At 35.2% G+C, this 17,270-nt stretch overlaps 1 protein-coding gene across 2 annotated transcripts in view; it reads right to left on the bottom strand.

Moving 5' to 3' along the window:
* Positions 1 to 5,637: 5,637 nt before the first annotated feature.
* Positions 5,638 to 17,270, bottom strand: part of SYT14 (synaptotagmin 14) — a 181,926-nt gene continuing 170,293 nt past the window's right edge. For both annotated transcript variants that reach the window (XM_081026789.1, XM_081026790.1), the window contains one exon: positions 5,638 to 16,788. In XM_081026789.1, coding sequence (XP_080882915.1) covers positions 16,475 to 16,788 — 314 coding nt within the window. In that variant the 3' untranslated portion in view covers positions 5,638 to 16,474. The remainder of the gene's footprint in view (positions 16,789 to 17,270) is intronic.

The following is a 17,270-nucleotide window of genomic DNA, read 5'->3' as shown; positions in this document are numbered from 1 at the left end:
TAAACATTTTGATAGTTGCTAGGTGGGAGGGGGTTGGGGATGTGGATGAAAAAGGGGAAGGAATTGAGAAAAGTAGTCATGGGGATGTAGGGTATCGCATAAGAAATATGGTCAGTAATATTGTAATAACTATGCTGTCATACGGGTACTAGATTTTTTGGGGTGATTGATGGGTGGGTGTTGGGGGGCAGGGTGAAAAAAGTGAAGGGATTAAGAAGTACAAATCGGTAGTTACAAAATAGTCATGGGGATGTAAAATAAAAAAGTAGGGAATATAGTCAATGATAGGGTAATAACTATGTATAGTGACAGGTGGGTACTAGTCTAGTCAGAGGGATCACTTGTTAAACTATATAAATGTCTAATCACTGTGCTGTATACCTGAAACATTCAATATAAAGAATATTGAATGTCAATTGTAATTGAAAAATTAAAAAAAGGGGGAAGGGGAAGGGGAATAAGAGGTCCAAATTTTCTGGTGTAAAACAAGTAAGTCATGGGGATGCAATGTACAGCATGGGAAATATTGTCAATAATATTGTGATAGCATAGTATGGTGTTAGACAGTTGCTGGACTTATCATGGCGATCACTTCTTTAGGTATATAAATGTTGAATAATTATGATGTACCCCTGAAACTAATGTATTTTTGTATGTTAGCTATACTTTTAATAACAATCTTTAAAAAAAAACAAAACCAAAAGATGATCTCAGAAAACATCAATGAAATTGACAAAGTGCTAGCCCAGCTAGCATAGGAACAAGAGAGAAAAAGAGAGAGAAAAAAAAGAGGGAGAAAGACATAAATTACCAACATCTGAAATGAGAAGGACCACCACTACCGATCCCATGCACATTAAAAGGATAATAATGGAATATTATTAACAACTCTTGCCCACAAATCTGATAAAACAGACAAATTCCTTGAAAGATATAAACTACCAAAACTCTCACACGCACTGAAATAGCTAATTTGAATAGGCTTTAATCTATTAAAAATTAAATCAATAATTAATAACCTTCAAGAAGAGACATCATCAGGCCCAGATGATTTCACAGATCGATTCTACCAAACATTTATGAGGTCAGCCTTATACCAATACCAAAACCAGATAAAGACATTACAAAGAAGGAAACTACAGACCAGTAGTTCTCGTGAACATAGATGCAAAAATCCTCAACAAAATATTGGCAAATTGAATACACCAGTAAGTATGTAACAAGAATTATATACCATGACCAAGTGAGATTTGTTCCAAGTATGCAAAGTTGGATCAACATTAGAAAACCAACCAACGTAATCAATTACTTTAATGGGCTAAAGAAGAAAAATCATCTGATCATTATCAATTGATGTAGAAAAAGCACTTGGCAAAATTCAACACCTAGTCATAATAAACTCAGCAAATTCTATATTTAGATACAGATATTTAGATATATTAAATAATATTCTCAGTAAATTAGGAACAAAGGATAAGTTCCTCAACTTGATAAAGAACATCTCCAAAAGACCTACAGCTAACACTTAATGGTAAGCAACTGGACGCTATCCCTCTGAGACTGGGAACAAGGCAGTATGCCATCTGTCACCACTTGTGTTTAACGTTGTACTGGAAGTCCTATCTAGTCCAAGAAGTAAGGAAAAGGAAATAAAGTACACACATTGGGGAAGAAGAAATAAAACTGTGTTTTTAGATGACATGCTTATTTATGTAGAAAATCCCAAAGAATTGACAACAAGAAGAACAAAAAAACTTTTGAAACTAATAAGTAAATATAGCAAGGTCATAGCACACAAGATAAGTGTCTGTTATGCCCTGGGCACTGTTCTAGGTACTGGGAAAGCTGTTGTGAGCAGGTAGTTTCTGTCATCAGAGAACTCACGCTCTAGTGAGAGGATGTGTTGGCTCTTGGCTCCTGTGACTTAGTCATTCTAGTAGTTTGCATGGCTCCCAAAATGCAGTCTTTACCTTTCACCAAAATTACAAACCTTCATTTCCAGTTTATGGGCATTTTCCACAAAATGTCATTTGAAAGTCAACATAGTTAAAATCAACTCTAAAAACCCAGCTTCTCTGAACTCCTTTATTTGGTAACCTCATTCCTTACTTACCTGCTACTCAAAACCACTCTAATTCCATCCTCTCTCATGCACTTCTTCACCCCCCCCCCAACGCCCCCATTAGTCATTAAGGCCTAGAAACTCTTCCTTTAAGATGTCACACCAATCTAATTTTTCAAAAACATTCTTCACCTAAGCTCCTAGTATTATCTCATATCTAGTTATTTAACGTTTTTAAACATCTGCATTTTAAAAATAGCTTCCTAATTGATCTCCTTCCCTGATTCTTATCCCCTAATAGACTCGCCTTCTTAAGCTCACTCATCTACTGTAAAGCTTATAAGGTTAGGTCCAAAAGACTGTAGACTGAATTGAAGGTTTTTTCTTTTTAACAATCTGGCTCTCATCTTGTCCCTCATATTTCTGGTATCCTTGCCTTAACTTTACTGAGTTATCTGTTCACTGCTTGCTTTTTTCCTCTCCTTACCCTATATTCCTCCAGCGTTCTTATTTCTTCACTTCTGTCTCTAGGTTGGATGCCTAAATTTTCATTCCTTCTCTGGCTTTCAGCTTATCACCTCCTCTCATCTCTTGGGTCATGGTTAAACTCACTTCTCTTAGTTTGGTCAAATTGGAGAGACAAGTATTTTAAATCCGATAGCCTTAAAACCCGTTCCTAAAAATAACTTATTCAAGTAGTGCTGGCAGGCAGTGTTCCTGAGACATCATTCTTTGGTTTCGGCCCCCAAACAATCAGGTGTCAGGCCTTGTTCTTCATCATACTGTATAGAAGTTTTGTCTTTTTTGGTTATAATGCCATCTAGTCTTCTCTCAGTTACTAGTTTGGAATCCATGAGCTTACCTATCAGTATAAATTATGTGTTACAGGAACAAAATAGGCTCAAAGTGGATAATAGCTCAAACATACAATAGATGTTTACTTTTTGCTCATGTAACATGCTGAAGAGATATTATTGGCTGGTAAGAAGAGGATCTCCAAGCAGTGATTTAAGAACCTAGGCTCCTTTCATCTTGTGGTTCCACCATCCCTTGGCCACTCGTCATCATCTGTAACCAGCTACTGGATGGGGAGAGAGACTAAAGGAGACATTTTGCCTAGGAATGATGTATATCACTTCTACTTACATTCCAGTTGGCTGGAACTCAGTTACGTAGCCACAGATATTTGCAAGAGGCTGGGGAATGTACTCTAGCATGTGTCCAGGAAGAAGAGAACAAAGCTTTTATTAAACAGCTTACATTCTCCCTAAATAAGACAACCTCAAGTCCCACCCAGTTACAGCAATCTTTCCAAAGTCCCTTATGTCTGGTGATGCCCTCTCCTTTCCATCAAGTCCAGGGACCTGGGAATTTAAAGACAAATTACCTGCCCCCCAATGTCCACCAAATATACAATGTAGAGCTGGGAATGGATCATTGCAGTCATTTGAAAAGGGGAAGAATGAGAAAATGAGAAACATACAGCCATCACTGATTTGTAGTAGTGAAAACCCCAATTTCTCTCTTTAGTAGAGGAGTTTTTGATTTACCCTGGATCTGTTTTCTAGGAGGCACTCTCTCATCCATTATTCTCACAGGTAATATGCTCTAACTCTGGGAAGGTTTTCATTTTCTGTTATATGCTATGCTTTCATTTGAAGTAGGTGTTCTGAATTATTTCCTTCTTGGGGGCTATACAACGTTCATAGTTTGCTTCATGAGCATTTCAAGTTTACCTTGAGTTCCCCTGAAATAAGAGGCAACACTAAGCATTCTGATCTTTGCCACATGGTTGAGTCCCTTTGTTTAGCTGAGCAGTCAATAGGCCTTTCTGACTGAAGACTCTTTTTAGTCGAAAATCTTAATATTTGGGGTTCAGAAGCAGACTTTTCAAACCCCTAAGACCCTTAGTCTCTCCATTTCTTTCAATCTCTGCTTGAAAACCATTTATTTCTTGACTGAGTTGACTGCTTTCTTGTAACATCTTTTAGCAAAAGACATCTCAAATACACTATTACTCTGGCTCCTTCCATCCATTTCCCCCAAACTACAGGTTCAGTAATCACAGTGACCCCCTTTCCACTGCATAATATGGGTCACAGTTTCTCAGCCTGCTCTATTTCCTCACTCTGGCTCTTACGCCACTGGAGGTTTTCATTCTCACAGAACCCCAGTGGAAGGTCCCAATATTTGTCTTAGTTTCAATTGTTTGCAGTAACAAATGGACTCTAAAATGTGTAATGGCCAAAATATGAGTTTTTCTTCTCATTTATGTTAATATTCCAAGGCAGATGATATCTGGTTATCTCTTTTCTGTGAGGTGACTCAGTGACCCAGGATCTTTCCAAACTTTGGTTCTGCTATTCCCTCAGCTTTCAGTTTCCTCTGTGTCCAGCCAGTAGAAAGTGAAAGAAGGCATGGAGAAAGCCTATTTGTTTCTTAAAACATCTCCTCAAAATTGGAGCATATCACTTCTGCTCGTATTTCATTGGCTAGCACTTGATCATATGGCCATACCTAATTTCAAGAGAGGCTGAGAATTATAAGATAGCCATAGAACCAAGAAGAAGAGAAAAACATGGATTTTGGTAAAAAGTGGGCAGTGTCTACCACATATTAACATATATTTTCCTTATACCAACTGAAAATAATCCTTCGGTTTTTGTTTTACTAATTAAGTATATAAAATCCTTATATAACTTGTCCCCATTCATTTGGCATTGAGTTATGCAGATATTTAGTGTATTATACTATTATAATTCATTATAAAGTATTAATCAAACAAAATATTTCACATATTTTACTGAGACCTTTTATTTCTAAATTGGGAATGACTTTATTTTCAAATGGGAAATACGGAATATTCTGAAAATCTATGGAAAGAAAAAGTTGACTTAAATATTATTTTGCATATTGGAGATGAAAGGAGTTACAATTGATTTGCAATTAAAACATAACCTTAAGTCTATAACATGGTATGATGAATTACTACCTAAATCCCTCTGTAACAATTTAAAAAAATGTTAATTTAATGATTTGCCAGTAAGAATGCACATATACCTTTTTCTCTGCTGAAATTTCACTTTATACCAATTGTAATTCTGTGAAAGACAGTAAGCCATGACCCAGATGAATATGACCTTCTTTGGAGTAAACTCATGAGTAAGTCTATTATTTTTGCTAATTCAACCTTAAATGCTTTAATAATGGAGCCCAGAGTGTTCGAAAGAAGAGGAAGAACTCAGCAGCAAGTACTGGGAAGGAGTACAAATTCCTTAAAGTTTGTTGGAGATTAAATTATGAACCCATTTAGTATAAGCAGAAGTGTTTCATGTTCGCATTATTATTTCAGTACAGAGAACTCTTTAACAAAAAAGAAAAAATAAATAAACCAGACCAATTGGGCACTGGTGTTCTACTCTTTGAAAAAGTTTACTGAAAAAGGCTTCTGACTAACTTATGGAACTAAAGATTCAAAGACAATCAGAGATTAGATAATGTAACAGCTTTAATTTCTATCAATTTTAGAGCACCAAAAGTTTAAATTATTTTTAATAGGAAAAATGGTACTTAAGTCTGTTGTTATAAGTCCTTGTTGCTGGAAATAAAATGGCAATGAAATACGAAAACTATCTAAACTCAAGGTCTTTAGGAAACAATACAATAGCCACCTAATAAAAAAGAATTAAAAATCAACAAACTAGTATTGCCAAATAGAAAATGATTTTGATAAACAGAATCACAATACCAGTATTAATTAGGACAAATTCACATTAAATAAAAGAGCAAGCTAAACAGTACTGTATACATATTTATATTCCAGCTAAAGATACTGAGATCATTTTAAAGCTACTTAGTTTCAATCATGGTTTATTTATGGACTTTATAGAAGATTATTTTAAAATGTTTAAATTTGTAGTGTATTTTCCTTAGAGGTCAGATTTGACTTAGAATTAAGGAAAACAATATGACCCAAACATTTGATAGAAGAATCTCATAACACATTTAAATGAGATTTCTTTCAAACTTGAGATCTTAATACCATTTACATACGAGATGTGATCAAACAATACGGCGAATGTTTAAAAAAAATTATTACACTAAAAGACACATTAATCCCCCTCAAAACACTCCCCCTCACTTTGAACACACTTATACCATCGTTCTTGCCACTTTCTGAAACAGTTGTGGAAGTTCTTTTGTGTCTTTAGTTGCGCTGTCATGGCTGCCTCAATGTCCTGAATCATTTTGACTTTGGGAAGGTCCAGAAGTTGCACGGTGCCAGATCCAGTGAATCAGGTGGATGAGGACACACCGTAATGTTTTTATTTGACAGAAATCGCTGTATACCAGAAGTGATGTGTGACATGGAATGCTGTCATGATGGAGGATGATATATGGCACACTTTAAAACACACCTCCTCTCAACCGTAGCTCACACCCGACTGCACTGAATAAGTTGAAACTTGTCACAGTTACTAAGGTTTGATGCCTCACTTCCCCTGTTGAAGGTTCCTGCCTTTCTGTTGGATGGCCCGCAGCAACAGCATTCACCATATTTGCTGATCACAACGGAAAGCCTCCATGTCACACATCGCTTCTGGTACACCAATTTCTGTCAAATAAAAACATTATGGTGTGTTCTCATCTACTTTATTCACAGGAACTGGTACCATGCGACTCCCCAAAGTCAAAATGATTCAGGACAGCGAGGCAGCCATGACAGCGCAACTAAGACACTCAGGAAAGAGGACTTCCAGAACTGCTTCAGCACGAATGATGGATAAGTGTGTTTGAAGGGAGGGGAAGTCTTTTGAGGGTGATTAATAGCAATGTGTCTTTTACTATAATAAATTTTTTAAATTTAAACATTCACCGTATTTTCTGATCACACCTCATATATCCATTTGATGTTTACTTTGTAATTGACATTATTTTAATTTTTTAACAGTCATATTAACACTTATTAGTCAGTGATAAAAATTAGAGCTTACTTTTGTGTGTCACCATTAGATATGTCAGATGCTTACCCATTCCAAGTGACTACTAAAATGTGAAGAGATTTCTTACAGAAAGGTGAAAAAAAGTAACTTTTAACCCACGCAAAAGTTTATTCTCTGGAAAATTAAACTGCCATTAAAATCTCTTGGACTAATAATTTTAAGTTTTTACATTGTTCACACAGAGGTCAGTAATTTCTTTTTGTAATACAATTATACAAAAGGAAAAAGGCACCGAGACAATCGGTGTATATAGATAGTAGAAAAGTATATATGAGAATAAAATGCAACATACAGCACATTTTCAATTACATGAAAATAATTATATATGATCATTCTATAAAATGGGTTGTTTCACACACGCATGTTTATATTTTTGACCAAAAATGCATAATATGTGACAATAATACAACACTGTTGCTAACCATACAGACACTTGTATATTTTAATAAGATCCATTAATGGTGTAGAGTCACTGGAAAATATGTTGGAGACAATTTAAGACCAAAGGAAATGTTAATCAGCCAAGCATTTCTTCAGGTTGTTTAATAGAGTTTTGCTCACAGAGCATTTAAACGTCATCCCACTGTTATATCCATTATTAGAAAAATAAGTAAGAAAGCTCTGTAGAAACTATACTATCAAGGAAGCTTCTTGCCTCAAAAAAAAAAAGGAAGAAAGAAATAAGGAAGGAAGGAAGGGACAGCGGGAGGGAGGGAAGGAGAGGGAAGGAGGGAGGGAGGGAGGAAGGCAGGAAAGGTGGGAAGTAGGGAGGAGAAAAGTAAGGGGATATTGAATAACAGATTCCACTAATGAGTTTTTCATAAAATTACATTATTTTGAGAAATACAACGCAATGCAAGAGTACTGAGGAATAATGAATATCATCAGTTTGTAAAAAATAGATCCCAACATTTATCAAGACCCCTAAAACTCATATAATAACTGTTCTTCATCAAGACTAATTGAAACTGAAAAGTAATACTGATGCTTTCTTATTTCAAAATTCTAGTAAAAATCCAAAATTTGGCTGCCTCTCTATGACAGCTTTAAAGATTCCTCAAAATTGCCACTGTATTATTTTCACCACAAAAACAAGTTATCTCAATAAAATTATGCAGAAACATCATAAATTAATTTTGTAGTGCAAGCTACTATTGGAAATTTTCTTAGTAAATTTAAAGAACTTATAATTTCAAAATATTGTTTGAAAAATCAGCATTATTTTCTGGCGGTGCTTCAAATGATTGTTTAAATATACTTAAGTACTAAGAGAGCCAATTTATATGCAAAAGCTACTCTGGTTTCCTCTCACAAAACAAATCTGACATGATTATAGAACGTTATAAATATTCCCAATTTTTATCCAAAAAGACCGTCCCAAAGGAAAACAAGCACCATCCCACCCCTCAAAAAAGAAAGGCTTCCTATGACTCTATGGTGTTTACTTCAGTTTTCCTTTTTTATGAAATTGCCTGGTTAAGTCAACGTTTGAAAAATTTTAAACCAGGGTTTTTTAAGGCTTCCTCACAAAATTTAAAATAAAGAAGAATGTGTAAGCTTGAGGGAGAAGAGAGAAGAGCAAAAGGAGATGACCTAAAATCTCATTTCCAAGGAACTGGCTTCTACTACTCTATTGAGACTGAAGTCACATTTATGTAGTAAGAGTGCCACCCTATACCAAGGCTCTAGACATTGATCCTTTATGCTTTAGGGGTCTTTTCTTTTATTGCTGTTTATGTATTACTTTCATCAACATTAATGGGGGTTATGAATAGGAATCACTGGTGAGGACTTAGTCTGTGGGTACAAAAAGTTTCATTGTGACTCAAAATGTCATCTGGGGGAAGTGAGTAGACTCAGAAACTGACAACTGAAGTGTTGGTAAGAGGGTCACAGCCATCTCCCTTCAATCAGATGTGAAAGGCAAGAGAAACAATAAATCTCAGGGATAAGGGAAAATTCGGCTTTTCTCATTAAACAAAATGGCTATATTTAATAGTAACTGCTTAGACTTATGGAAATAACCATTCTAGCAAGATCTGAATATATAAACAAATTTCAGAAAATTATTTTTTTTCAGTGTATAATGGAGTATTATATTTCATCATTGGGTATTCATTTTAAACACAGTTAAGTGTCAGGTGAGCATTCACATGTTAAAGGCATAAACAAAGGTGTTAAGGTTTTTCTTTTTAAAAGCAGTCTTGAATATTTAAAAGACAAACTGAAATATCAAACAGTAATCAGAATAATAAAGGGCCGTAAAATAATAGGACAATTTAAAATACAGACTGTCAAATTGACATTGAAATGATGTCAAAAATCTTGCAAAAACCACTGCCACACCAGTGACTTTCTTTTCATAGTTAATTATTTAGAAATTTTTATGTACTAAGGGTTGAACTGCTACAATAAAATTATGCCCAACTTTTGTTAGAGTAATAATGCGGTTTCCTTCTCGGCTCCGAGCCCACACAACATGATGCCAGGATACTTCATGACGTTCAAGGTGAGTGTACAGCAGTAACAACCACAAGAGCAGCCACAAAGCCATGCTGACTAATCATGCTTTGCTCTCTCGCTCGTCTCTGAGAAAACCTGTCAGGTTCTCCCTGCTGTCCAGGCCATTTGATTAAGAAAAAAAAGCCAGGTGTCACTTTTCGACAGGTACCGGGTCAGCCCTGCAATACTCTTGTAATCTAGTGTGAATATCCATGAATAGGAGTGGGGAACAGAGGCAGCGAGGAAGAAAGGAACATTTAAAAAGAGATACGTACTTGTCTAAATAGGGAGAGAAAAGAGTGTGATTCTTACATTCATTGTTGGTAATACACTAATAATCCCAGTCTCTCGAACTCTTTCATATGAAGATTGAATTAACCAGATCTCAAACTATAACCAGACCAAACAGTGATACAGCAGTAGTGACAAAAACTACCTAATTCCTTAACCATGTTATTTCAAATATTCAAATAACCTCATTTTCAAGTGGGTTAATCACAGATCTTTGTTTGGAAAAAAAGAACTTTCAAAATGTAAAATACGTTCTTGCAAAACATTGCACCAGAGAAGGGGGTATGACTACTTTTGTGAGAAGGGAAAATAGAAACGTGGATAAACCTTGTCCACAGCATTCATTTTTAGAGAAAGAGGAGGGCCTGAGGCTGCTATATTAACTTGTTATTTGAAATACAAGACCCTAAGAAAGAGCAAAGCAATCAAGGAAATAGAGATTAGGGCACAGGTGACGGAAACATTGCTGTCCCTGGTGAAGAATCCAGGAATGAAATTTATCTGATGAGAAATGACCATGAAGCCATGTAGGATGATAATAAAAGGCAAGAAAGCTTACTATACACAAGAATGAAAAATACTACCCCCTACAGCTGCTACTATACATTTACTTAAAAGTCAGTCTTACTTCGTTTAGAACACTGACAGAGACAAGATAAATATCTCCTCCGACTCTCTCTCTGCCTTATATCTATCACTGACTGTAAAGACAGCTTGGAAGAAAATATTTGAACAATAATCCAAAGGAATTTTCAGGAATCATAAAACCAGCATAATAGAATTTATTTATTATACCAAGGAACACATTGAAAAGTTTATGTTGAGTGTTAATGAATGTACAGGAACTCATAATTAAATATCACTTTTAAGTCTTTTCATTAAATATCTTTGTTTTTAAGGAAGCACACATAAAGTCACTCGCACTAATGCTAGTCTTAAACCCATTATCATTTATCACTATCAAACTTAAAGATCTAATGTATGGGCACTGAAACACTGCTGTCAACAATTCTATGTAATGAGCTCAATATTCTCTACCAAGAAAACTAGACAGATTTCCTGGGGAGCTTAAGAAAATGTAGATTCTTGGGTTCCACCCCCGACCAAATGAAAGACTCTGGAGGAGGGGCTTTGGAATATAAATTAAGCTCTCAGAGTAATTCTTAAAACACACTATAGTTTGGGAACCATTGCTTTAAATTTTGCCCTTTTGAGAGAATATGTTCCTTGATGGGAGTCTAATCAGTATTTTTTCTTTAAGACCCAATTTAGGGATTATCTTCTCCAGGAAGAATTTTCTGAACTCCATGTTCTACTCCTCTACTAAACATGCATCACCCTGTGAATCCTCCCTTAGAATGCAAGCTCCATGAGGGCAAAGACTGTCCAATTTATTATCATCTCTGCATCTGTAGCACTTAGAACAATACAAGGCACATAGTAGGTATTCTTATAAATGTAGGTGAAATGAAGGAATAAATAAATCCATAAAAATTGAGACACAGGACAGTATTATTAATCTTTTCCATAGGGAATTTAGTTCAATTCAGTATTTATCCTGTGCCTACTATGAGTAAGGGGCACATAAAGATAAGACTAGGCATTAACTACTACCAAGGGGAATAGATATATGCAATAAAATTAGCTGTAATCTAACTTTAAACCTTAATAACCTTAACAAAGTTAAACCCTAATAAAGGGTATAGAAGAAACATAAATAAATTGCAATGAGAACACAAAGGAAGACAAGAGTCTTCTCTCACCATTGATATGGGCAAGATATGTGCTAATGAATACAAGCTATCCACTTCACAGGGCAGAAAGGTGACCATACACAATTAAAGTATCTTGGATTCCTGAAAGTGGACAAGGACCAGAATAAATTAATACACTTTCAGAATAGAAGTAAGTATAGGCTAAAACGACAGAATAAATTAAATCCCCAAGTCTTCAAAAATCAATCATCTACAAATATAACACTAAAGTACCATATGTGTTCTGAGAAGAAAAACAATCTCTAACCTTTTCTTTGTCTTGTATTTCTTTCCCAAGCTGTCTGTTTTTTCCTTCTCTTTGTCTAGTTCTGCCATTCAATTAAGGTGGGTGGATTATTGATGCATATAAGGTTGTCCTGTTTTTCTGGCAGCTAGTAAAGAGGGGTGCAAATGCAAGATGCATAGTTCATGTTTTAATTTATACCTGGGTTCTGATCCTAGTTCTACTACTTACTTACTGAATGACCTTGGGCAAGACTGCTTAACCTCTATAAGCTGATGATACTATTACTTACCTCATAGTAGTGTTGTGAGAATCAAACAAAATAATAAATTATTGTGCTAGACCTTAGTAAATTACAGCAGTTACCATTGTTATACATTTTGGTGGGCACAAATGATGTTTTAAAGTTAATTAAAAAAAAAAAACAGCTCCGTAGCATGTTTTAAACTTGTGCTTGATATTTAGTTTGGCTGGTGATGATGATACTGATAGCTACATCCAGTGTAGGCCATGGGTGAACTGGGGACAGTAAATGGGAAAAAAAAATAAAACGTTTTGAGTAATAACCAATTATGTGAAATATCAATGGGAAAAATTGCTACGAATTAATTATCTAGTCTTTGCAGAAAAATGGCGATTTTATGAAAGTGGATTTGTGTGATTTCTATTCATATCTGGATAGAGACCTTCATCCAAATTTGTTGGTGACTACTGTTCTTACTTCATGTAAAATTTACACCTTTGACTAGCTTATCTCAAGTGCACTTGAAAAATTATATCATTTGGTCTCCATCTTCATCTTGAAGAACACCCTCAATTCTACGGCCTTTTCCCCACTGGGGCATCTTACTTTGTAATCCTTGATTACGTTTCTGATTCACTTGATAAGTGAAATGAAAATGATGACCGTGTCAAGAAAATGATTTAACATCTGCACTAGGCTGGATGAAACTGCCCTACCAGGCCCGACCCTTAAACATACCTGTATTAATCAGGGTCATTTAGATACCTTCTCACTGGTTTTTCTTTTTCAAAATTGAGGCCAATTTATTATTTTTGTCACTAAATACAACATTATTGAGAATTCACTGAGTGTATAATAAGAAAATATACAAGTGGATTTCACACAAAATGTGGATAGTATAGGAGACTAATATTATAGAAGAAAATTTCTGAAAGGTAAGAGGATATCATACTAAAATTCTTTACTGATTTCAAGTACATTTTGTTTCCTGCACAGTAATAAATAACTACATTTTGCAGGTCATTTGGGAGACAAAGTCGGCCACTCCAGGCTCAGGAATTACATGAATGCCAGTCAACTGCCCTATTGGACTATCTTGTTTTGTTATAAAACTTAGGAGGTTTTAAGAGAATGGTAAGAAAGTGGGCTGTCTTTCGCAAGTTTCTGAGACAACAGAGACAATACCTGTTGCCCACTAGTGGGCCCCTATTTGCTGTAATTACTATGGTATAAGATTGTACCTATGAGCCTCATGCAAATTCAAGCACACAAAAAAGAAGCAGTACTATCTTGTAGGTTATATTCAGTAGAGTGAAGTGGGTCTCCTGAGCCCTATTTAATCTTTATCCAAAAGAATAGACAAACTTTTGGGAGTAATCACTCTAATTGTGTCAGTCCACAGGATAAATATATATATATATATATATATATGTATATATATGTATATACCGGGAGTGCCAAAAAAATCTATACAAGTGGACCCTTTGGTCAGTGTTGCTCAAGCAGTAGTTCACTGTAATCAGAAGTGTCTGGACGCTGACGGTAACCACTTTGAGCACCTCTGTAATTGCAGAAGTCAAACGTGACTTGCATTCATCTTTTGTTATCGGTATACATTGAGTATTACAATTGCAATACAGTTTTCCTTTCTGAAAATATGTATACATATTTTTGGTACCCTCTGTGTATGTGTGTTTTATATATATATATACATATATATATATATATATACATACATATATATATATATATGTATGTATATATATATTGCTTTAGAAGAGAATGGCAGCAAATAGCACCCCAAACCAAATATAATTTCCAGCAAGTACATAGAGGATAAAAATAATCCATAAACTTCATAAATGTTTTTCTCTTTAGTTATCAGAAAAAGCCAGGGCATCTTAACCCTTACATATGCGCGCATGTGCGTGTGCGTGTGTGTGTGTGTGGGGGGGGTGCAGGCATGTGCATGTGTAACAGGTACACATACACATAATTCATAGTCTTTGAGGACTTGGCAGCTAGAATGGAGGTCAGGTCCTTCTTGAAAGTTTCTTAATTTGTTAATTAATTTTTAGGCCATATTGGATTTGATACTTATATGAGGCAAACCTCTAAGGACGTGTCAAAGCACACACACAATTCTGGGCATAGTCTGAAGAAAGACGGATTTAACAAATAACAACTAGCTAGGTCTTTTCCTCACTGAAGGAAAAAGCACCAAGCTGGTTTTATAATGTGTTTGATGAGGCTTTGTTACAGCTACAAATAAGACTGTAACTTTTTATTATGAAGATCTCAGTTAGCAATGCAGTCAGTTGTTTCAAACTCAGAACACATACTTGTAGCATCAAATGCCTAAATCTAATTTCTCAGTAAAATCTATATCCCTCTTCAAATCTTTTTTCATACTACTGCTGAAAATACTTAAGAGATACTGTGCCATTTGATTCATGACCTAACTTTATAACCTAACTCATTTATTAAAACCCTGGAAAGGCTGATTAATATAACCATAAAAGAATGAATTTTCCCCTTTAATGTAACTATATAACATACATTCTGAAACTTCATGTCACCCAATCTAGCATTTGTATTTTACCTTATAAGTCATGTGTATGAATGCATAGAGCTGCCATTTTTTTAAACTAAGAAAATATTAAGAGTTCACTGTCTTTTTGGATTTCTTTTAAGGCCTTTCAGTATAGCCAAGTTGAAATAATAATATCTATGCATGGTTTTGTTATTATGGTAATAACAAGGTCTAGCTTACAATAATATGTAGTACTTAGTTGTAACTAGGAACAATGACATACTGCTTTTTAGTACCTGGTAAATTGTTTGTTTTTGTCTAGTTTAACTAGAAATTAGAAAGAGAAAAAGAAATATTTTTCATATATATAAAACATTCTATTTAATAAAGTATATGCATAAAATTATATATTAGGTAAGAAGCAAAACTAAAAAGAAAACAGCTTATAATATTCCTGATTAACCAGAGTTCCTAAATATAAAAACTAATGAAAATGCAATGCCATTTAAAAAACAGCACATTTTACAACTTGTACATACTTCAGAGGAAATAAAGAGCTTGTGACACTGTTCTGAGGAATCTTTACATTTATAAAAATCGAAGGCCTACTTTTGCAAATACAACTTTCCAGCTGTATAAGCAAATTTAACTTACATGAAAGGCACAGGATGACATCACTTGAATGTATCTGTAAATTTCATAAAATCTAGTCACAAGTCACTAGAAACTTCATAAGGAATCTCAGAACTGTTTTGAACATGATATTCTGGTTCAAACCGAGAACTGGAGAGTCTTTATATCACAAATACAAATTGAAGAAAAAGTGAAGATTTAGAGAGACAACAGTTTCTTATTTGAATGCTATCTGCTTTATGCAGTGTTGGTTACTAAATACTCAGAGCAGATCGTTAAAATTTTCTTTTAACTTGAATTATGTTCAATTTTCAACAGCTTATCTACTATATTTTTTAGTTTGTAAAAAATGTATTTGCACATTACGACAATTTGAAAGAGTCAATCATTGAAAGACATTTGAGAGTAAGGTCCTGCTCTATTAGCTTCCTACATTGGAATACAGGAATACAGGAAGTGCTTTCAACAGAAAGTTACAGAGTTCTACAGTACAACCTGTCTAAAAGACTTGCAAGGGACCAGTACAGCGACTTGGTCTCTTTGGATCAGGCAAAAGCAGAGGTAAATGAAGAAATGAGTTTTTAAAAGAACATGTTAAAAAAATTCCTTTGTGAAAATGAGATCTTGCTTGCACTTAGATTTACTGGTACTGAGAAGAACTGAGGCACGATGAAACTAAGTGCACAAAGGGAAAACATCTGAAATAAAACAATTTCCAACGTGGCTGAAACCCTTCAACATTAAATATGACTTATGACAGAGTTGGAGAACTACTTTCATTTCAAACACCTGGGACGAGCCAGTCAAAATGTGTTTTATGGATAACACGTAGGGTGATGCTAAAACCGTGTTGCAACTAAAAATTCTAATTTAAAAAATCGTTTACAGTTTTGATGTTTCATGAGATGACTGGCTCTTTTGCTAACGTGAAATGAACTTCAAAAGCATGTTCTTAAAAGTCTGGAGGATTGTTAGCTTAACAACGATGAGATAAGTTTTTCGTTTTCCCCAACAAGCTCTACCAGAGACACATCCTGTCTTCACTTATGTCAGTATTCGATGTTCTTTCCACAGAACTTAAAACATGTTGGTAGAATGAAGATGATTCTTCAAAGAAGAACTCTTCTCATGGTGACTAGGTAAAAATAGTAACGCCATCATCGGAAATCACGCTGCCTGGGATTTCAATTGCATGTCTGTCCCACTCATCATGACTCTAGCAGTGCATGCCATCTACACACTTGCTGTCCTTTTGACTCTTTCATTTCCGTCCAGTGATTGAGTTCCTCTTCCCCAGAGCTGTTCAGGCCTAAAGAAATCCAGCCTATCATCTCTTTTCTTTTCATGCTGCGTTTGTTATATACGGACAGTATGAGTGTCACATCAGAGAGCTGAAATAGGGCCACTTGGAAAACAAAAGTTTCCTTGTAGACTGGATTTGGCTGCCCTCTGCGGATGGATGTTTTGCATTTGGACATCTCTTGACCCATGGAATTCAGTAGAGTTAATTTAACATATGTATCTACAGAAAAAAACAACATACCACAGATGTCATTTGAAACAAACTAAAAACATCTTTCTTGTAACATTTGCTGAGATTAGGTATTTATACTTTATAAGGATATGGTGTATACCATGTTTAATGGAAATTTAGCTAATTCCATTTGATGTAGATGCTTATAAAAGTGACAGGTACAGAGAATGCTAAGTAGGCAGAAAATCTTTGGAGGGGTACTCATATCTGAACCTCACTATTTCTACATTCCTGTTATAATTGAAAGGTATACCTCATACTCCTTCCTCCACCCGCCACCCCATCCTCCACCTCCCACAACCACCCTGCCCATCCCCATCCCCACCCCCATTTAGCTTCACTAAGCAGGACGTCATAGCATTAATAAACACTTAGCAAGCTCAATTAGCCACAACACTGTAAAGCATTCCACTGTGTTTTCAGAGAGTAAGAATAAACAAACAAATAGAAATGAAGGCAAATGGTAAAGA

This window comes from Rhinolophus hipposideros, assembly GCF_964194185.1.
Source record: "Rhinolophus hipposideros genome assembly, chromosome: 19".
Taxonomy (NCBI): Eukaryota; Metazoa; Chordata; class Mammalia; order Chiroptera; family Rhinolophidae; genus Rhinolophus; species Rhinolophus hipposideros.
Note: the sequence above shows the minus strand (reverse complement) of the source record. Positions and strands in the feature narration are given on the sequence as shown.